Here is a 21,713-nt window from a genome sequence, read left to right on the forward strand (position 1 = left end):
AAAAAAATGCATGCAAGTTAGTAATGGTGATTATGTTTACTTTTCCTAGGCTAGGAAATCAAATTTCTCTTTAAAATCTCCTGGAATAAGGCCTAATACAGGCCGACATGGCTCTACCTCAGGCACTTTACGAGGTCATCCAACACCTCTAGAAAGAGAACCATGTAAAATAAGCTTTAGTCGAATTACAGAAACTGATGCTGAGTCAACAGTGTCAGCACCAACCTCTCCAAATACACCTTCTACTCCACCAGTATCTGCTTCTTCAGACCTTAGTGTGTTTTTGGATGTGGATCTCAACAGTTCCTGTGGTATGTATTTGCTATAAACCACTTGATAAAAAAGGAATGGTGTATTTCAGATTGTTTTCATTTTAAATAGGGAACTATTAAATCCATTGCAAACTATGGTAGTGGTGAAAATGACATCTAAATGTGAAAATACTGATTAGTACAATAGGATAAATTATCATTTGTATTGTTTATGCATATTCACTTTTAATTTATTCATTCAGTAAAGCTTTATTTCGCCCTATATTGATCCTAAGGATAGGATGAATGCAGTAAATAAGAAAATAAATAGATAAGACTGTAAAAGAAGGTTAAGGTGACCTTATATAAACAGATAAGACTATAAAAGAAACTTAAAAAGACTATCATCATTCTGGGGCCAACCAGGGTTCGATCCCCGGCATCTCATATGGTCCCCTGAGCCTCCTAGGAATGATTTCTGAGCTCAGAGCTAGGAATAATCCCTGAGCGCCTCCAGGGATTTGGTGTGACCAAAAACAAAACAAATAAAAAGGACTGTCATAGGGAGGGAATTACTTAATGCCATGAAAGGAAAAAAGCAGGTAAGGCACAGAGTTATCTTGTATTCTGTGTATTGTTACAAAAGTGACTTTATGCAAAGTCACTTTATTTTTTAAAATAAAATAAACTTACCGTCTTCCTCTTACAAATCACTCTTTTTCATTTCAATAGGCAGCAATAGTATCTTTGCACCAGTCCTCTTGCCGCATTCAAGTAAGTATGAATTTGAGTTGATGCTAATAAAAATTTTATAAATAAGTTAAATTTCATTTTATTGGTAACAACTTAAATTGTTTTGTGGTATTACTTTATTACCTGTTTCTGTTCTTGGGGATGTATGACCTTGTATGAATCACTCAACATCTCCAATTTTGTTAATGATCAAATAAGACAATATTGTAACACATTAAGTATATTGCTTGGGGGCCGGGCGGTGGCGCTGGAGGTAAGGTGCCTGCCTTGCCTGCGCTAGCCTAGGACGGACCGCGGTTCGATCCCCCAGCGTCCCATATGGTCCCCCAAGCCAGGAGCGACTTCTGAGCGCATAGCCAGGAGTAACCCCTGAGCGTCACCGGGTGTGGCCCAAAAACCAAAAAAAAAAAAAAAAAGTATATTGCTTGGTGCAGAATAAGCAGAAGTTTCCTATCAGTTGCCTGTCTTTCCCCTATTTTATTCGTGGTTTTTTCCATGGAAATAATAAAATGTTTATCAGGTATTCAGGTTAGCCCATAATCACTCACATCTTATAAAGTAGAATTTTAAGATACATTTTTGCCATTTTTACTCCATAATTACACATGCAATAATAATAACAACAAATACAATCAACTTTTGTTATCTTTTATTCTTTACGGTTTTAAAAAGACCGCCTTTTTAGAAAGAAGTCCCCCAATTAAATAGTAGTAAGAGTCTCTGTCTATGAGAAAACTAAGTTTAGTCTTTTAAAATGTTCAATTTTCTCTTTCTTTTGGTTTTTGGGCCACACTGTTGATATTCAGGGCTTATTCCTGACTCTGGGCTCACTTCAAGCAATGCTTCAGGGTAATTTGGGGTGCCAAGGTTTGAACTCAGGTTTGAACTCAGGTCGAATTGTGCAAGGCAAGCACCCTACCTGCTGTATTATTGCTCAAGCCCATACGTTTTCATTATTTTATCAAAGTGACAAATTCAAAGGTTAAAAGGTATATAATGCTAAAAACACTTTAAAATAAAAGTAATAGCTATTCAGTATCTCTCACTTATCCCCATTGGTTTTCTTGTTTCTCCAGTGACATAGCCACCTTTTGTTTTTTTGTTTTGCTTTTCGAACTACACCAGGTGGCTCTTAGGAGGTGAGGGGCTGGAGGGAATTTGTACACAACCAAAATCAAACATAGGGTTCCTACATGCAAAACATATACTCCATCTCTTTGAACCATTAGGTCCACATTTTTTAGCAGTGTTTTTGTATTCTAGTTATTATGTTGGGAGCAGCCTTTACTTCTTTTCTTTATTGGACATGAGGATTACACCCTTTAATCTTCCTAACATACTTGGAATTATTTATACAAAAATGTAGCACCGAACAAAATAGACAAAATTTCTTGTGTAATTCTATATTCTCATTTTTTAAAGCAATTTATTGATAGATTAGTTGTTTTTTATGCCACACCTGGCTATTCTCAGGGGTTACTCCTGGCTCTGTGCTCAGAAATTGCTCCTGGCAAGCTCAAGGGACCATAAGGGATGGCAGAAATACAACGGGCCCATCCTGGATCAGCCACATGCTAGGCAAATTCCCTACTGCTGTGCTATCTCTCCGGCCCCTCTCAATTGGGGGGTGGGGATTTGGGCCACACCACCTGCTGAGGCTCAGGGGTTACTCCTGGCTATGTGCTCAGAAATCACTCTTGGCTTGGGGGACCCTATAGGACTCCAGGGGATCAAAACGCAGTTCTTCCTAGGTTAGTGCATAGCAAGGCTAACATCCTACAGTTTGCGCCACTGCTCCGGCACTCTCATTTATTTTTTTAACTAGAGTGTACTTGCTATAGCAAATTGTGCCTTATAGCTATTACATTAAATAAAATAGAATTTTATTTCACAGTAGTCCGCAAGTATACAGCTCTGCTGTGCTGAATTTTCAAGATAGCAGGGAAATTTGTGGTTCTCAAACTCTGACCTTCATCTCTGATCTTAAGCATATACTTTTGTTGCTGCTATTATTTTTACCCAGGAAGATGAAGGACAAGATACTTAGTTATTTTTTTTAAAGACTGAGAGATGCATCATAAATCCTCTCATTCCATTGGCCAAATGAAGTTAGATTGGAGCTTCAAAGAAGTATTTCTAAGACACATATGCCTACATTTCCACACATGTGCCAATATATACTGTTTCTTTTTTTTGAGGGGGGGGAGGGTAACACCTGGCGCCACTCAGGGGTTATTCCTGGCTCTATGCTCAGAAATCGCTCCTGGAAGGCTCAGGGGACCATATGGGATGCCAGGATTTGAACCACCATCCTTCTGCATGCAAGGCAAATTGCCTTTCCTCCATGCTATCTCTCTGGCTCCCTGTTTCTATTATTACTTTGTGAAGCCAACAAAAGTGTCTGAGATGACTACAGAGTCTATGATTCTGAACAAGACAAAATTTTTGGTAGGGAATATTGAGTTTTACATCTTGATTTGGATATTCCTTAAGCAGCTCATACAGTTTTTAAAATTGAATTTATTTGGGACTGAAATGACTAGAATAAAGCAGGTAGGGCATTTGTCTTGTATGCTGCCTATCCAGGTTCAATTCCTGGCTCTCCATATGATCCCCGAAGCACTGTAGGAATAATTACTGAGTGCCAAGCCAGGAGTAAATTTTGAGCATCTCCAGGTATGACCCAAACCACTACATAAAAATAAATACAATTGAACTCATTGAGGTTCTGATCTGCATGTGAAAAACACCAAGGATTAGCACAGAATTCACCACCACCACCCACCCTGAACCACTGCAGATACCTTTCTGAGCATCAAACCTGGAGTGATCAAAAACAAAAAATTAAAATCATCACTTTCCCAACAACCTCTTGTGAGCCCAACTTATCCTTGGCAGAGTTACGAAGTAATAATAGTAGTAATAATAATAATAATAATAATAATAATAATAATAATAATAAGTAACCCTTGGTCACTGTGCCATAGGACGTGTTTTTATTTTTGTTAGGGGCTTCATATAGCAGTCTTTAGAGCTACTAAAGTCTTCAAGGACTTTATGTTTAGGACCATATATGGTTCTAGGATTCAAACCAGAGTGGGGTGTGTGTGTGTGTGTGTGTGTGTGTGTGTGTGTGTGTGTGTGTGTGTGTGTGTGTGTGTGTGTGTGTGTGTGTGTAAGCAACTGCCTTATCTCTGGCCCCCCAGAACATGATTTTAATCATGAATTAAAATGAAAATGAAAACAGCTCATATACTGTATATGTCTGACATGTTTATCTCTGACCCCCAGAACATGATTTTAATCATGAATTAAAAATGAAAACGAGGGCCCGGAGAGATAGCACAGCGGTGTTTGCCTTGCAAGCAGCCAATCCAGGACCAAAGGTGGTTGGTTCAAATCCCGGTGTCCCATATGGTCCCCCGTGCCTGCCAGGAGCTATTCCTGAGCAGACAGCCAGGATTCACCCCTGAGCACCGCCGGGTGTGGCCCAAAAACCAAAAAAAAAAAAAAAAAATGAAAACGAAAACAGTTCATATACAATATATGTCTGACATGTTTAGGGGTAATTTTCCTATACTTTATTTTATAAATTTTCTTGAATATAGCTATATAACAATTCTGTTATCTGTTAGAAATGTGTAAAGAGAAAGATACAGCCCTACATGATAGTCTTCTAATGTAGTTTTATTACCTGTATATAAAGAAATGAATCTGATACCAACTGCTTTGAAATATATGGCCTCTGATTTTGGTTGATCTGGACGTTACTGCAGTTTATGCAAATATGTTTGTTTGAAATCTTTTTAAAAAATTATTTAAACACCATGGTTACAAGTTTGTTCATAATACAGTTGAGGGTTTTTTTTACAGTTACAAAGTTGTTCAGGATGGAGTTTCAATCATACATATTTATGAGTAAACAATTTCCACCACCTGTATCCCCAATTTCCCTCCCACCTTTTCCCTGCCTACCTAGATCTAGGGCTCACTCACATTCTTTACTTGCTTGCTTCTCTCTCTCTCTCTCTCTCTCTCTCTCTCTCTCTCTCTCTCTCCCTCTCTCTCTCTCTCTCTCTCTCTCCCTCCCCCCCTCTCTTCTCTTTCTTCCTCCCTCCCTTCGCTCTCACTCTCTCTCACTCTAGTTCTCTTCCTCCCCCACTTTTAGACAGTGTGGTTTGCACTACTTTTACTGAAGGGACACCGTGCATATTATTATATCTTCTTCCAGCACCCAGTTCTCGTCCGGAGTAATCATTTTTAGTTATAATTATCATAGCAGTCCCTTCTGCCCTAACTGCACTCCTCCACTATTTTTGTCAGGTTTCCTACTGGCCCTTGTCTCTATTGTCTCGATATTATTATCATACTATCGCTTTTTTATTTATACCACAAATAAATACAATTATTCTTTGTCTATCCTTCTCCCTCTAACTTGTTTCACTTAGCATATCTCAGTATCCATGTATAAGCAAATTTCATGACTTTATTTTTCCTAATAGCTGCGTAGTATTCCATTGTATAGATGTACCTCTATTTCTCTATCCACTCATCTGTTCTCAGGAACTTGGGTTGTTTTAGATCTTAACCCTTTTCAGATAGCAGGATATCATTGTTAATCTTGAATAGTGTGCCTTCATTTAACTTCAGAATTGCTGTATACCAGGCATTGTGTTAGGTGATAGGAAGACAAAAGTAAATATAGAGATTAATTGAAGAGGATAACTAACAAACAGGGAGCTATAGTGTAGTCTAACAGACACCATAGCAGGAGTGATCACAAGTTGAAATTGAGTTTTGTCTTATGTGAACTGTGGTTAAATGAATCTTTTTACCCCTTCAGAGTCTTTTTTCAGTTCATGTGGTAGTTTACATAAACTAAGTGAAGAGCCACTGATTCCTCCTCCACTTCCTCCACGAAAAAAGTTTGATCACGATGCTTCAAATTCCAAGGTAATCTCCCAGGATTTAGGTCTACCTTAACTAATTCAAATTATTTTATAACTTACTAAAGGTTTTAACTCTTAAAAAAGTGTTTGTTCTTAAAAGAGCTTATAAATTATCATTTGTCCACCTTTTATAGTTTTAAACATTTTGGGGTTTTATTTGAAAATAAATATTTGTTTAATCATCACACAACACACACACACACACACACACACACACACACACACACACACCTTTTTTATTAAGCCGAATAAATGTCATACCAGGACACCCCAAACTTTAGGCTACATCATAATTGCCTAGAAGACTTGTTAAAATTTGATTTCCAAAATTTTTTTGGTTTAGTTGTGTTATTTGTTAGTTTGTTTAGTATGTGTTATTTGTTATTAACACAAGAGTTTGTGTTGTTTTTGTGGTTTGTTTTGTTTTGTTTTTTGGGCCACATCCAGCAGTGCTCAGGGGTTACTCCTGACTCTGCACTCAGAAATCGCTCCCAGCAAACTTGGGTGATCATATGGGATGCCGAGGATTGAACCCTGACCCATCCTTGGTCATCCGCGTGCAAGGCAAATGCCCTACTACTATGCTATCGCTCCAGCCCCAGAATTTGTGTTTTTGACAGATTTCCTACTCCTGCTAAATTTCACTGGACAAAGTAGAAATAAAGTGCCCAAGTAGTATACTAAGTTCTCTTGATGTCTTATCTTTTTATATATAAACTATACATTCTTTTCACTCATTTGCCTTTTATAGTTTACATTCATTTCTGAAAACAATATATAAAGCAGGATAACCTGAGGTTTCATTTAAAGAGTTCACTTTAATCATTTATATATTATATTGAAATGAGCCTTGAATTAAAATGGAAGTAATTTCTTCACCAATTAGATTATTAAACCTTTTCTGGGCCAGTGAAATAAGGCAAGGGCTAATGCATTTGCCTTGCATGAGGCCTATCATGGTTCGGTTTCTTGCACCATCCACCCACCCACTTTGCCTCAGCACTTGCCAAGAATAACCTGAACAAAGCTGAGTATAACTCCCTCCCCTCCAAAAAATAAGGACTGGAAAGATACTAGAGCAGGAAGGGCACTTGGCTTAGCATGCAGTTGACCTGGGGTTGATCTCTGCCACCACATATGGTCCCCCACACACTGCCAGTAGTGACCCCAGAACAACACTGAGAATAGGTCTTGAACACTGCTGGTCATGGCCCAAAAAAACTGTAAATAAAAAATAAATATAATCATTATATTTTGATCCTCTGGATCTATTTTGACACATAAATTACCAGTCTTCTAGAAACTTATAAAAATTTTAGAACAGAGGCATAAGTTTTGTTTTGTTTTGTTTTAAAGGGAAACATAAAATCTGATGACGATCCCCCTGCTATTCCACCAAGACAACCTCCTCCTCCTCCAAAGGTGAAACCCAGAGTTCCTGCTCCAACTGGTGCATTTGATGGGCCTCTTCATAGTCCACCTCCTCCACCACCAAGAGATCCTCTTCCTGATACTCCTCCTCCAGTTCCCCTTCGGCCTCCGGAACACTTTATAAACTGTCCATTTAATCTTCAGCCACCTCCACTGGGACATCTGCACAGAGATCCAGACTGGTTTAGAGACGTTAATACATGTCCCAATTCACCAAACACTCCTCCTAGCACACCCTCTCCAAGGGTACCTCGTCGATGCTATGTGCTCAGTTCTAGTCACAATAGTCTTGCTCATCCTCAAGCTCCCCCTGTTCCACCAAGGCAGAATTCAAGCCCTCATCTACCAAAACTGCCACCAAAGACTTATAAACGGGAGCTTTCACATCCCCCCTTGTATAGACTGCCTTTGTTAGAAAATGCAGAAACTCCTCAATGACCTTAGCCATATGTAGTCATTGACACTGGAATGGTATTTGTAAAGATTGCTTTTGTTTTGTTTTGTTTTTTAATTTATTCAAAAAGGCATAGTATTTTAGTATTTTTTACAAATAATGCTCTTATAAAAATGCTACTGATCTAATAAGCTTTTACAAATTTTTTAAAAAGTAAAAATACAAAAGTCAACCATTATCCTCAGGTGATCAGTAGCATTGCCTTGTCTTGGATCCTCAGTGCTGCCAAAAAGGCCAGTATAAAGAATTTATATTTGCACTGTAGACTCCGGTAAAATATGGTTAAAGTGATGTTGATTGCACTGAAAGGGGATAGTGCATTTGTGGATTTTTTTCAAATTTGAGTTAACAGGTGCCTTTTTAAGGCAGTGAATTTACACAAATATAGGGAGTTTATGGTGTTACTGATTTTTAAACTTCTTTGACCATCTTCTAGATTTTACTTCTAATTTTTACATTGAAAACAATTGTGAACAACACCCACTGTTCTTAAAATTTTGTAATGCCATGTCTTAAATACCAGAATTTGCTGCTTGACAAAAATGAAAAATAGAATGAAAAAATCAGAATGCATTGTTAATTATTTTATTAAAATGATGTTCTAGCCCAATCATAGAGGAAAATAGGACATGTGTCTCATTCAGATGTGCCTTTTATTTTGGCAGACTATGGTGTCTTTAGCTAATGAGTTGCCTATTGTTTTGGAAAACAGTTAATATGCCATGTATGTACAGTTTTGTTTATATTGTATATTTAAAGATAATGCTAATAACCTATATAAATTTAAGTGACTCGAGGCCTATAATGCAAACTGCTACTTTACTAATTCATAAATTCCGAAGGAAAGTCTCATATGGCATAGGATCAAACTAGTAACTTTCTCTAAATTTCATGTTAACTAAAATTTCAAAACCTGTTTTTAGATTGGTAATATTTAAACCAGCAAATACTTAAAACTTTTTAATCAGAGAAGTGAGTAAAACTTTTGCCATTTGTACTCCAAAGTTAAAAAAAAAAAAAAAAAAAAGGTGTTTTCTTGACTATGTGGTAGCAGCAGTTGTTAAGTAGCCAAAAGCCACATTGTTTATTTACTGGTCTATGGCCTTTTACTGTGCTTTGTATCAGAGTTCTTAACAAGATTAATAAATCACCCCAGTCTTAATTTTTAAAGAATGTTTAAAAGATGTGTTTTCATTATAAGGAACGGGATGGGGCGGCTGTTGAGTTCTGAAGGGGTATACCAAATTCTCAGTATTCTGTGCAATTTGTTGTGTAATCCCAATGAATTTCAGTGATGAGATTTTAAAGAGATAACTTGTCTTCACATTAGGGCTGGAAAGATAGCACAGCGTTGGGCATTTGCCTTGCATTCAGCCAAACCGGGAGGGACCCGGTTCGATTCCTGGCATCCCACATGATCTCGTCCAGCCAGGGGTGATTTCAGATTGCAGAGCCAGGAGTAACTCCTGGGCATCGCAGGGTGTGACCCAAAGACCAATCAATCAATCAAATCAATAAAGGGTAAAAAAAAATATTTTCTTCACATAACAAAAGAATACAAGTTCCGGGCCCGGAGAGATAGCACAGCAGCGTTTGCCTTGCAAGCAGCCGATCCAGGACCAAAGGTGGTTGGTTCGAGTCCCGGTGTCCCACATGGTCCCCTGTGCCTGCCAGGAGCTATTTCTGAGCAGACAGCCAGGAGTAACCCCTGAGCATCACCGGGTGAGGCCCAAAAACCAAAAAAAAAAAAAAAAAAAAAAAAAAGAATACAAGTTCCAGTAGTAACTTTCATCCATTTTAGATGAACAAATGTGGAGCAAGCTAGGAACAGTTGATTCCAATGGTAGAGTCGTAGCAGTTTACCTGGGAAGGGCCAATAATAACCACTGTAATCTAGTCTCCGGCCAGGTGAGCAACACTCAGGTTGGTTTTGCTTTTTAAACAGCAGATATAATTAGAATGGCCTTGTCAAAACGTGATGTTTTAGACTATCTTATTTGTTTTGCCATGTATGGTTTCCATACACATCCTCCAGCACTACAGAGCCTAAGTCCCTCCACTGACCCGTATGTCATTTCCGCTAAGTCACGGAGGGAATCCGGTTCTGCAGCTGGTACCTTCGCGCCTGCGCCGTGGCTGGCGCGGCCACTAGGCGGTACCTCGGCGCATGCGCGGGATGCGACGTCTCCGGGCGCCGCATCCCTTTTTGGAGCAGCAATGGCGGCTCCCTTGGAGTCTCCTGCGGACGATCCGCTGCGGAGTTTCGTTCGCGTGGTAGAGAAGCGCGATGGCACCGTCTTACGGCTGCAGCAGTACGGCTCCGGCGGCGTGGGCTGCGTGGTTTGGGACGCCGCCATCGTCCTTTCCAAGTACCTGGAAACGCCGGCGTTTGCGGGCGACGGGGATCACGCGCTGAGCCGGCGCTCGGTGCTGGAGCTGGGCTCCGGGACCGGGGCGGTGGGCCTTATGGCTGCGACCCTCGGGTGAGAGCTGGGTTGGCGGGAAGGGCCGAGCTTTGCTCGGCTTTGCTTTTCCGGGAAAGAAATAGTAGCTGCTGCTTTCCGCCCATTCGCCTCCCTAGACCTCACGTCCATTAATTTTGATTATTAGGGCAGATGTTGTAGTGACCGATCTGGAAGAATTGCAAGACTTGCTCAAGGTGAACATTAATATGAACAAGCATCTTGTGACTGGTTCTGTTCAAGCCAAGGTACTGAAATGGTTTGTATGGCCCTTCAGCTTGTTTGAACATTTTTCTGGCTTGCTTTTCATTGCATGGGATTGACTAAGGGTGGGGAAACTGGCTGGGTTTTGTTTCTAAAACGAACGTTTTACATGGTCAAAGCATCAGTTAAAATGTCTGGTTGACGTTTTTAAGGGGGGAAGAAATAGAAGATTTTTCTTCGCCACCAAACTACATACTGCTGGCTGACTGCATATACTATGAAGAGGTAAGCAAGTAGATGAGCCTTCTTAAAAAAGGATGTAGCATTTTTCAAAGATTTCAAAGCACACTTTTCTTTACATTTTATTGTCGCAGTAAAGGAAAATAAACATCAAAAGTGAGTGTATATATTACATGCCTTTGAAACAGAATAAAGAAATTTATTACTTGCATTTTGTTAGTTTTCCGTAAAATATCAATATTGGATCTATTAGCAAAAGCTAAGTTTTTTAAGTTACTAGTTAATGTGTTAATCATGACATAGAGAATTAAGTTAGATTGTAAAGAATTAATTCTTTACAAATAAACATTGTAAGAATTAATTCTGTGGTGTGGCAAGATTGATCAGACTGAGGTGTTTTGTTTTGTTTTTTTTTTTTTTTTGGTTTTTGGTTTTTGGGTCACACCTGGAGGCGTTCAGGAGTTACTCCTGGCTCTGTGCTCAGAAATCGCTCCTGACATGCTGGGGGACCATATGGGATACTAGGATTCGAACCAGGGTCCGTCTGGTGTTGGCTGCGTGCAAGGCAAGCCTTACTACTGTGCTATCGCTCCGGCCCCCAGAGTCAGAATTTTTTTTTTTTAATTTTAATTTGGGAGCATACCTGTAGCACTCAGGGGACCAATCCTATGGGATGCTGGCTATCAAATCTAGGTCGGCCCTGGCTTAAATTTAGCTACGAGACTTGATTCTGTAGACAAAGTGTTAACTGTTTAAATTCCAAGTTAAATAAACCCTTTCCATTAAAGTCAATTCATTTGTTTTCTCCTGAGAAGTAGAAAACGAAGTCATTTGAAAACCTTTCTCTGGAAACATTAGTATAATAGTTGGTTCATTTAAAAGAAATCTAATTTTCATAAATGTTAAGTTGGAACTACTTTTAGAAGTAGTTCCCTTCCAACTCCCTAATTGGTTAAGAGTAAAAAAAATAGACGTAGCTATAAATCAAAAATATATTCCTTTTCGGACAGTCTTTGGAACCGTTGTTGAAAACCCTAAAAGATCTCAGCGGAACTGATACTTGTATCATATGTTGCTATGAACAAAGAACAATGGGGAAAAATCCAGAAATTGAGAAAAAATATTTTGAGGTAAGGTATTCAATTAAGGGTGTTGGTGTGTGTTCATGTTGAAACATTGTTTGCCTAACACAACATAAATAACTAATTTTATGATGACCAAATTTTAAAAAAAGAGGGAAAAACAAGTAAAATAAAAGAAGGCATTCTATTGAATCTGTCTTTTTAGTGATAATTTTTCAGTGATGCAGTGTGTGGCTGTCCAATGAAATTTTGGACACTTTAGAGAGGGTAGAACATTCTTGTAAGATGGTGATCCAAGGAGGGAAGGAAAGTATACAACATAGACACTCTGTATACTGTAAATATAGATTAAACCCTATGATATCCTATTATAAACTATCTATACTTTAGTGCCCCTGCGCAGTTTGAGAATGGACACTGGTGGGAAGGAAAATTGCCGGTAACTTCCCCAAGCCAGCCCCTCTTGTGCAGGGTGGGGGTTGGGGAAAGCCTGGGGTTTCCTTTAAACTCCTCCCTGGCACCCACCTCGCTGGCCCCATGGGCGGCACACAGGGATAGTCCTGGGGTCTGGGAGGAAGAAGAGGGAAGGCTGTTGGGGGCAGCCTGAGCCCCACAGCCCCCCTTAAGCTTGGTAAAAAGGCCTTCGGCATGGAGCCTTGCTATTCCCCATGCTGGCGAAAGCTTCTGGCTCCTAAAAGAGGAAAGAGTTCCTTAATGAACTAGAAGCTGCAAGGAGAGTAGAACATTCTTGAATGAAGGACTCCAGGTTGCATGTATTACTATACAGCCCTACAGTTTTAATCTCTAAAAGGACTAGAGAAATCATGATTATTTCATATATTGTAGATATGGTTTTCATGTTTCTCTTGAAACTTCTTAATGAACTTTAAAACTAATTTAAATATATTAACAAATGAACAGAATGACCAGAGCATTTATTTTTATGATCTCAGAAAGCTCACATATGTGCCACCCCAGTCAGTACTGCTCCAGAGGTGACCAATACTTGGGCCTCTGTCACCACATGTCAGTTGCTATTTATTATTATTGCTATTTATTTATTATAATAAAATTATTTGTTTATGGTGCTGGGGATCAGACCCAGAGTCTCATCCATACAAGGCCAGTATTTTACTGCAAAGCTACATCCCTATCCTCTAGTTCGTTTTCTGAATTTGAAGTTTTTCTTGTCCAAATCTATAGCTCCTTCAACTAGACTTTGACTTTGAAAAAATTCCTTTGGAAAAACATGATGAAGAGTATCGAAGCGAAGATATCCATATTTTACACATCAGAAAGAAAAAATTGGTAAATACCTTCCTGACGTTATCTTCTGAAGAAATTTCTTGGAATATATTCATGGTTTTTTACTGGGGTTTTGAGGTAGTGTTTTTGTTTTTGTTTTCCAGTTTGGGGGCCACACCCTGTGGTGCTCAAGGGGACTATATTGAATTGGGGGGATTGAATCTGGTTGCTTACAAGACAAGGACCTTACCGACTGTGCTATTGCTCCAGTCCCATGTAATCCTTTTTTTTTTTTTTTTTTTTTTTAAATCATGGAGGCTTAAATGTGTAGATTATATTTTATCATAGGAATGTTTGTATTGTCCATGGTTTCAAACATCTGCTTGGGAGAACTGGAATGTTTGCTCCATTTTAGGGGAACTGTTGTGCATGTATTCTAACCAAAAGCAGATAACTAATAACAAGACTAGGTATTTTGACTATAAAGAAAAATGTTGGGATTAGTCATTTAGATCAACTAATTTTTTTTATGATGTTAGAGACAAAGGTAAAATTCAAAGTTGCATTCCTCAAGAGATCAAGTTTTTCCTGAAGCTTTTGCATAGTTTTTAAACTGGAAAAGGTTGGATCTAGAGGTATAGCAGGTAATGGCATTTGCCTTGCATGCCACTGACCTGGATTCAATTCCCAGCACCCTTTATGATCCTCTAAGCCTGCCAGGAATGACCCCTGAACACAGCCAGGTGTGGCCCAAAAAACAAAAAATAAACTAGAAAAAAAAATTGAAGACATAAAAGCTGTATAAATACATAAAAACAAAGTGTAAAGATTTTTGGGTCACACCCAGCGGCACACCAGTTACTCCTGGCTCTACCTGTGCTCAGGAATCGCCCCCTTGGCAAGCTCAGGGAACCATATGGGATGATGAGAATCAAACCCAGGTCAGTGCCAGGTCAGCCACATGCAAGGCAAATACCTACCATTGTGCTATCGTCTGGTCTGTGGGCATACTTTTGATATAGCACAGTATCTCTGTTTAGGGATTTTGGGGATTGGGGGTGCAGAGAACCTTGCACTGCCAGGAATGGGGGATCTAGTCACGGTTTCCTGAGAGCACAGAATGCCCTCCAGCCCTTTGTACTATCTTTCTGACCCTATATCTTTTTCCTCTGCTTGGAATGCTTTAGGTATCAGCAAAGATCCATCTCTAAACATTAAGCATGGTTGGTTGTTGGATTGCATTTAGCATTTACAAAGCATATTGCCTAAGTAATAATAATTAGTATCTGATAAAGGGCCAGATAGTGCAAGGGTTAAGGTTGCTTATCTTGCAAGTAGGCACCCCAGATTCAAGGCTAGGCACTGGATGGTCCACTAAGCACCACCAGCAATGACAACCCCTACCCCAGGAATAGCCCCTAAGCACCCCAGTATAAGTAAATACATTTAGCAATTGGTGGTAAGTAATTATCTGTTAAGTTTTCTATTTGTTTTTTGTATATATAGAAATTTCCATCATGAAATCTTTCACTACCTTACCCAAACCTCCAGCAACCTGGGTAAGAGAAAGGTATGAATGGAGCATGTGCATACAGTATCAGCATGGGAAGATTATGCTCACAGATTTTTTCCAACATGACTTAGAGATTCCATGTATAGACGACAACCACCATGGTCTTGCCTGCAGTATGACAAGTGACTGCCTGCCTGCCAGTGGGTCTGAAATACAACATAATTAGATCAGCATCAAGCTCTGCTTAAAAGAAACATGTATCAGTCACTCCTCAAAATAGGTGATGAGATTCACGTAAAATCTGCTAAAACTAAACAGTGAACAGTGAACAGCATGGTGACTTGGGATATTTCCAGGAAATAAGAGACAACTTAATTTCTTAAAGAGAAATACATTACTCTATAGTACTGACTAAATTTAGATCAGTACATTTTAGTTTGTAAGATATTTAAGATGAAATATCATGTTCACATAATAAAGCAATAGTATTTATCAGATGTCTATCTTATACTTCATTGCTTTTAAGCATTCTCATTGGTTGTAAACATGTTCATTTACTTTTAAAACTAAAAGTATGTGTTGTGTGCCTAAATTGGCAAAAGTTTCTCTTTTTTTCACTGTACATGTCTATGTTCGTTACATTATAATGGGTTGCTTAGAACAAAAGTGAGAAATTGGCATCGAAAGGGAGAAAAATGACTATAAAATGTTTTATTTGAAAAGGGAAAGAGAAAAACTCATTTTTAGGCTCACATTTGAATTCACTTATCTTCATGTATGTCTTTTGGAAAATCTAACTAAAAACACTGGTAAGTTAATCTGTTTACATGGAACAAAAAGGTATTTTAATGACAACAGTAGAGTTATGTATATACTTGCCAAACACTGATAGTTCTGTTTTGTTGTAATCATCTGCTCACTTAGACTTATCTGTGTAGGATTTCAGACATAACATTTCAAAAGAGTAATAGTACCTGAAATAGTAATATTCTAGTTTTTACAGATATTGGTGCTAGTTAGCAATTTTATGTGTTAAAATAAACATTATTTTTGAGATACTGTGACTGAATGTTTCAGAATTAATATGAAGAAAACGAGTTTCTAAAACATGTGACTGCTTTCCCGAAAGCAGAAATTTAGATTCAAAGTCATAGTAGAATTTCTTGGGCCATGTTTTGCATTCAAAATCCCTAGGTTCAATCCCCTGCACTCCATGGTTTCCTTAGCATAATCTTCTGTGCACTGAGCTGGGAGTAGCTCCTGAGCACCACCAGTAGTGACTCAAGAAACAGGGAAAAGCAATTTTTTCTTTTAGGCCTCAGTCTTTAAAGTAAGTTTGCTGTTCTTTTTCAAAATACTTTTACTATCCTGGCATTCTATTAAGCTATTTAATCACCACAGTGAATATATGATACTTGGTTAGTTACAGATAGCACCAGCTATTATTAGTGAAGTCTAGACTGATGATAAACTTGCAAGCCGGTTCCATGGCATTATTAAACTTGTAAAAATAAGTGACTCTGCAGGTTCATCAAACCCTTCTTGCTTCCCCCTTCCACTGTTCTTCTGATAAACATTTTTAATAGGTCTTCAGCTATGAAATACCCAGCTTATCACAGGCTGTCCAGCTCTTTTTTTTTTTTTTTTTTTTTTTTTTTTTTTTGGTTATTTTTGAGGGGGAGCCACACCTGCGCCGTTCAGGGGTTATTCCTGGTCTCAGAAATCACTTTTGGCAGGCACAGGGTACCATTTGGGATGCCGGGATTCGAACCATCTATCCTGGTTGGCTGCATGCAAGGCAAACACCCTACCACTGTGCTATCTCTCCAACCCCTGCCCAGCTCTTTTATGTCACTTTTCCACAGTCTCATTTGACACTGTTGTGTGCACCATCCTCTTTCCAGCCCTCCAGCCCTTTTTTATACTTCCCTGGTAAGTCACATACACATACATTTATTGTCATCTGATTCTGGTTAACTTTAGTTACTGACTGTGAAATTACCATTTCTGGGGCTGGAGTAATAATACAGCAGTTGGGTGCTTGCCTTCCTTCCAGCTGACCCAGATTATATCCCATATGGTTCCCTGAGCACTGCTAGGAGTAATTCCTGAATGCAGAGCCAGGAGTACCCTTGAATATTACCCAGTGTGAGCCCCCAGGTCCTCAAAAAGAAAAATGATAATTTCTGTCTTAAAATGGGCCATATATTACAGCAAGTAAGGAACTTGCTTTAATTGCAGCTAACCTTTGATCCCTGGCACCACACACAGCTTCTGGAGCTCTGCCAAAAGATATCCCTGAGTGTTACTGGGTGTGGCCCAAAAACTACAAAGAAGGTAGTGGGGTCCCCCTCCCCCAACTTTGAATAAGACCAAAGCAGAAGTGGGAAGGTCCCAAGTCACATTGTAAAAACCAGAAAACCACTGGTGCTTAGGACAGTGAGCACTTCAGGAATGACTGAGCTTCCAGTTCTGAATTCCCTGTTTACTCTCAACAGACTAGCCTGAAGAGATCTCCTTTTGGCAATGTGCAGCTTTGGGAAATGAGAGTTAAGTTATTTGGACTCTCCCATGAGGGAGAAAGTAAGATCCTTCTGTCTTTTAAAACCAAAAAAAAAAAAAAAGGAATTATTAAGATGGGGGGGGGTGCCTCTAGAAAGAAAACAAATGTATTTCCCCCCTCTCTGTCTGAATCTGTGTTTACCCTTGGGCTAAAATTGGGAGAAGTCACTTTGGGTAGGTAACCAAGATAAGAGTTGAAACATGAAATGGAAGCTCAAGGGGTTTCTCCACATATGTTGGAAGGTTCTAACATATGTTGGAAGGTTCTAAGGCAGGTGTAATGGATAAGAACATGTGGGTCAGTAGCTGAAGATTAGCCAGAAAAAAACAAAACAACTAAATTCTTAGGGTCTGGAAGAACCCAAGGAAACAGGTGAGTGGCGCCACTGCCTGATGAAATCCCTAACCAATTAGGAAACCACAAAGAAGCTTTTTCTCCAAGGAGGCTGCACATGGAATCACTTGGAAAATGAAAAACAAATACCATGTTCAGACCCCATCCTAAATCCAATGAAGTCAGCGACATGGAATTCTTGTTAATATTTAGCCCAAGTTGAGAACCACTGCAATAAGAAAACCTCTTCATAGCACCTCAAGAGGAAGAGTATTGGGGCCGGGCGGTGGCGCTAAAGGTAAGGTGCCTGCCTTGCCTGCGCTAACCTTGGACGGACCGCGGTTCGATCCCCCGGTGTCCCATATGGTCCCCCAAGCCAGGAGCAACTTCTGAGCACATAGCCAGGAGTAACCCCTGAGCGTTACTGGGTGTGGCCCAAAACAAAAAAAAAAAAAAAAAAAAAAAAAAAAAAAAAAAAAAGAGGAAGAGTATTATGGAAAAATGAAGAACTATAAAGACAACCTGCCCTATAATTAGAATGACTATATTACATAGGGAGGGACTGACATGGAACCTTCTATGACATGTTTTTTAAAAGTTGAGTTTTAAAGATTAAATATCTGAGGATGTAGAGCATGAGAAATAAGGCAAATCAGAAAACTAAGCAGCTGGGGAAAATCTTTCATAGCTATATTGGACTCTAGAGAGAGATAGTACAGGGCTTAAATCACTTGCTTTGCATATGGTTGGCCTGTGCTCAATCCTATGTATCATGGTCCCCTAGTAGAGCCAGGAGCAATCCCTGAACACCATTGGGTGTGGCCCCCAAACAGCAACACATTACAGGCATAGACTTCGGTTATTTGAATCTTTCCTATATATCAGTTACGACTTTAAAGGAATTTTGAGGTTTGTGTAATGGTGAATCTTCACTTGGTGCAATTCATTAACAAGGGTCTATTAATCATGTTTGGCAAACGTGGGTGAGTTATTTTAAGAAGTATTAAAAAAGGCCAGGAAGACAGCTCAAAGGACTGAAACATACGCTTTTGCTTGTGGAATCCCCTGGTACCAGATGATCCTCCAAACACGCACCAAGCTGAGAATAGCCCCTTGAATTATTGAGTGTGAAGTATTAATACTACAAAATTATTGTTCATAGAGTTCTTTGATTGCACATTTAAATTTTTTTCTTAGCCGTTTTCTGTGAAATGTCCCTTGACTGATAGCTGAACAAGCCAAACAACGAAATTAATTCAGCCTAGAGAGAAGGTATTTGATAGACTGCGGGTGATAGAAGTCTGACTGTTATTCTAAAGGTTCCCTGTAGATGGCATTGCGTGACTTTTTAAACCATTTATAGAGGAAGTTTTTCAACTACATTTATTTTAAAATGCTTGAATGAACTTAGATTTTTAAAATAAACCGAGGATAGAGAGATAGTACAGCAGACGGCACTTTCTAGCATGTATCCAACCAGGATTTGATTTTCCGAGCATCACCAGTAGTGATCACTGAGTAGAGCCAGAAGTAAGCCAGGAGCACTTCCGGGTATGGCCCAAATACCAAAATAAACTTTCCTGTCCTTTCTGACTATAGTATGGTTGTCTTAGTGCTGTCAAGCTGCTGTGACAAAATACTATAAATGGATGATGTCCAAAACAACAGAAGCTTTCTCAACATTTCTGGAAGCTAAAAGCTATTATCAAGAGATAATAACTCTTAAGAGTTTATTTAGAGATACTAAGATACTGTAGCAGATAAGATACATGTTTTGTATGCGGCTGAGAAGGTTTAATCCCCCACACCTAACCCTCCCTGGGGTGATGCCCCAACACTTTATTTTTCTACCAGAGACCTTGCTGGATACAAACACGGAGGTGGGTAGGGGGAGTTTCAAAAAAAAAAAAATCAACACTGGATAAAGAAAGGTCATTTTACATAATTTGGGGATGGCAAGCAATATATTCTGAAATCATTTTTATTGTTTAGGTTAAAATGTAGGTATTTGAAATCATTTAAAACTTGTAGATCCATATGTGGGTAGAATTCTTGAAGGTGTGTGTATACACCAATTATGAATTAGTTTTTGTCATTTACTTTTAATTGCAAGATCATTTTTTTTCAGGCCTTTTTTGCTCTAAAAATGTTGGAGCAAACTATTTCTTTGATGATTTTTTTTTTTCTCATGTGCTTTTTGACAACTGTCAGGGCATAGACCTGAGACTAGATTTTTGCATTGGAATCCTAGTTCTTTCATCTAGTAAGAAGATGAATTTGAGGAAATTCAATTCTGTGCTTCCGTTTTCTTAGGTATCAGATAAAGATTATAATAATAGCTACCTCATAGTTTGCGGAGTTTGGATTGTCAATATATAGAGAGAGTACTTAGGTACCCACACATATTAAAGTATTCAAAAATGTGATTTTTTTAATCACAGGGGTAGGACTGCTTTACATGTGGAAACATTATAATGCAAATTGACCTTTCTGTGTTGCAGTAGGAGCTAGAGGCATCTTTTAAGGTCTGAGATAAGCATCATCTTCCCCTCATTGTGGGATGGAAGGAAATAGAGAGCACTTTCACAACTGTTATTTGAGCAGGTTTGTTTAGAAAGCAGAAAATGTACTGAATAAAAATGCTCGTTTTCGGGTGCTGAAACCAAGGCCATGCATGAGCTTTCTAAAGTTAGTAAGCAACAGCAAAGGAAATCCTTATTTCTAAATACAGGAGCATGGACTTCCCAGCTAGAGTTTCAAAATTAATATTCTGGCATAAACTCCTAAAACGTAGGCTACTATTTCTTCTGTGATTCTTATATCTTTCGAGCTAAAAACCAGATAGATAAGAAATGTATAGCAGCGGGCCATTTCTCTTAAGTGTGGGACTTGATGTATCTGCCAGTATTTTCCAAGTGTTTATGTCTAAATTCTAAAAAAGAAATTGTTACTAAATTATTCTTGTAATAAGTTTGGTTCGTTATAGACACTTCAGTTATCCATCATGTTTTTATCATGACCATGTTTTTATCAATAGACAAAAAATGAGAATTAAAGGGCTGAAGAGATAGTACAATAGGTTTTTGTTTTTTGTTTTGGTTTGGTTTTGGGGTCACACCTGGCTGCGCTCAGAGGTTACCCCTGGCTCTATGCTCAGAAATTGTTCCTGGCAGGCTTGGGGGAATATGGAATTTGGTTGCATATGCAATCTAGGTTCAATCTCTGCCACTCTCTCTTATCCTCTGAGTACCACCACGAGTGGTCACTGAGCACAGAACCAGAACTAAGTCCTGAGCAATCCCAGGGTGGCTAAAAAGAAACAAAAAAGTATGAATTAGAAGATTGAATTATATATATCTGCTTCTCTGGCAGTATAAAAAGAAACAATGCTTTACTGCATGATGTCAAACTTTCAGGACCTTTGTTTTAATTGATGGATTTTTGTGAGTGCTAAAAAACTGATCTTAATTTTTAGGAACTTATTACCTATGTAATCCCAATTTATTTTAATAATAAAAACACCAGGGCCAGAGAGATAGCACAGCGGCGGCGGGGTGCTTGCCTTTCATGAGGCTGACCCAGGAGGGGCCCAGTTTGATTCCAAGCATCCCATATGGTCCCCCAGGGGACCTGCCAGGGGCAATTTTTGAGTTCGGGAACTAGGAGTGACCTCTGAGCGCCACTGAGTGTGGCCCAAAAACTAACCAATCAATCAATCAAGTTTTAAAAAAATAAATAAAATAAAAATACCTATTTTTAAATAAAAGATGGAAAACAATGGTATATATTCTCTCCCAAATCAATAGTAAGTCCTTGGGGGGAAAAAGAGCTGGATTACATGTAGTTCTTAGAAGTTTAAATATTTTAGTAGTTAGCAAATTTCCTTTAGATTATTAGCTCTAATGAAATAACACTGGAAGCCAGTCAAACTCTTGATAAGAGTTCTTTTAAATACTCCAGTAATTTTTAAGAAGTTCACCTTTGTTCTAATGTCATAGTCTTGAAGTCCAGACAGTAGCAGTCTAAATTCCAGGTCTATGTGGTTCTTCATCACTCTGACAAATCATTGCCAGAGTTAGGAGTATACAGTATAAACAGTCCCATATATCAACATTACACACTGTTCTTTCAGCTCTTCTTTCAGCTATGGCTTATCTAAGGAATGTGACCCAAACCCCCAACGGTATGTACTGAAAGGTTATTGAGATGCTCCAAATACAAATAAAGTTTGCC

At 38.9% G+C, this 21,713-nt stretch overlaps 2 protein-coding genes across 3 annotated transcripts in view; both read left to right on the forward strand.

The window, feature by feature from the left end:
• SOS2 (SOS Ras/Rho guanine nucleotide exchange factor 2) overlaps positions 1-9,011 on the forward strand; it is an 87,290-nt gene extending 78,279 nt beyond the window's left edge. The window contains exons 20-23 of the mRNA XM_049767018.1: positions 50-311; positions 984-1,025; positions 5,848-5,957; positions 7,310-9,011. Of these exons, the coding sequence (XP_049622975.1) occupies positions 50-311; positions 984-1,025; positions 5,848-5,957; positions 7,310-7,822 (927 nt within the window). The 3' untranslated portion in view covers positions 7,823-9,011. The remainder of the gene's footprint in view (positions 1-49; positions 312-983; positions 1,026-5,847; positions 5,958-7,309) is intronic.
• A 987-nt stretch (positions 9,012-9,998) lies between these two features.
• VCPKMT (valosin containing protein lysine methyltransferase) lies at positions 9,999-15,640 on the forward strand. 2 transcript variants are annotated; one of them, XM_049767536.1, is made up of 6 exons: positions 9,999-10,321; positions 10,449-10,559; positions 10,717-10,789; positions 11,755-11,874; positions 13,030-13,134; positions 14,578-15,640. In XM_049767536.1, exons 1-6 carry the CDS (start codon positions 10,056-10,058, stop codon positions 14,590-14,592), a joined length of 690 nt encoding a protein of 229 aa, XP_049623493.1. In that variant the 5' UTR covers positions 9,999-10,055; the 3' UTR covers positions 14,593-15,640. The 2 variants fall into 2 exon arrangements, with proteins under 2 accessions (XP_049623493.1, XP_049623500.1); XM_049767543.1 differs by lacking the exon at positions 11,755-11,874.
• Positions 15,641-21,713: the final 6,073 nt, after the last annotated feature.

The sequence above is a fragment of the Suncus etruscus genome, chromosome 2 (assembly GCF_024139225.1).
Source record: "Suncus etruscus isolate mSunEtr1 chromosome 2, mSunEtr1.pri.cur, whole genome shotgun sequence".
NCBI lineage: Eukaryota > Metazoa > Chordata > Mammalia > Eulipotyphla > Soricidae > Suncus > Suncus etruscus.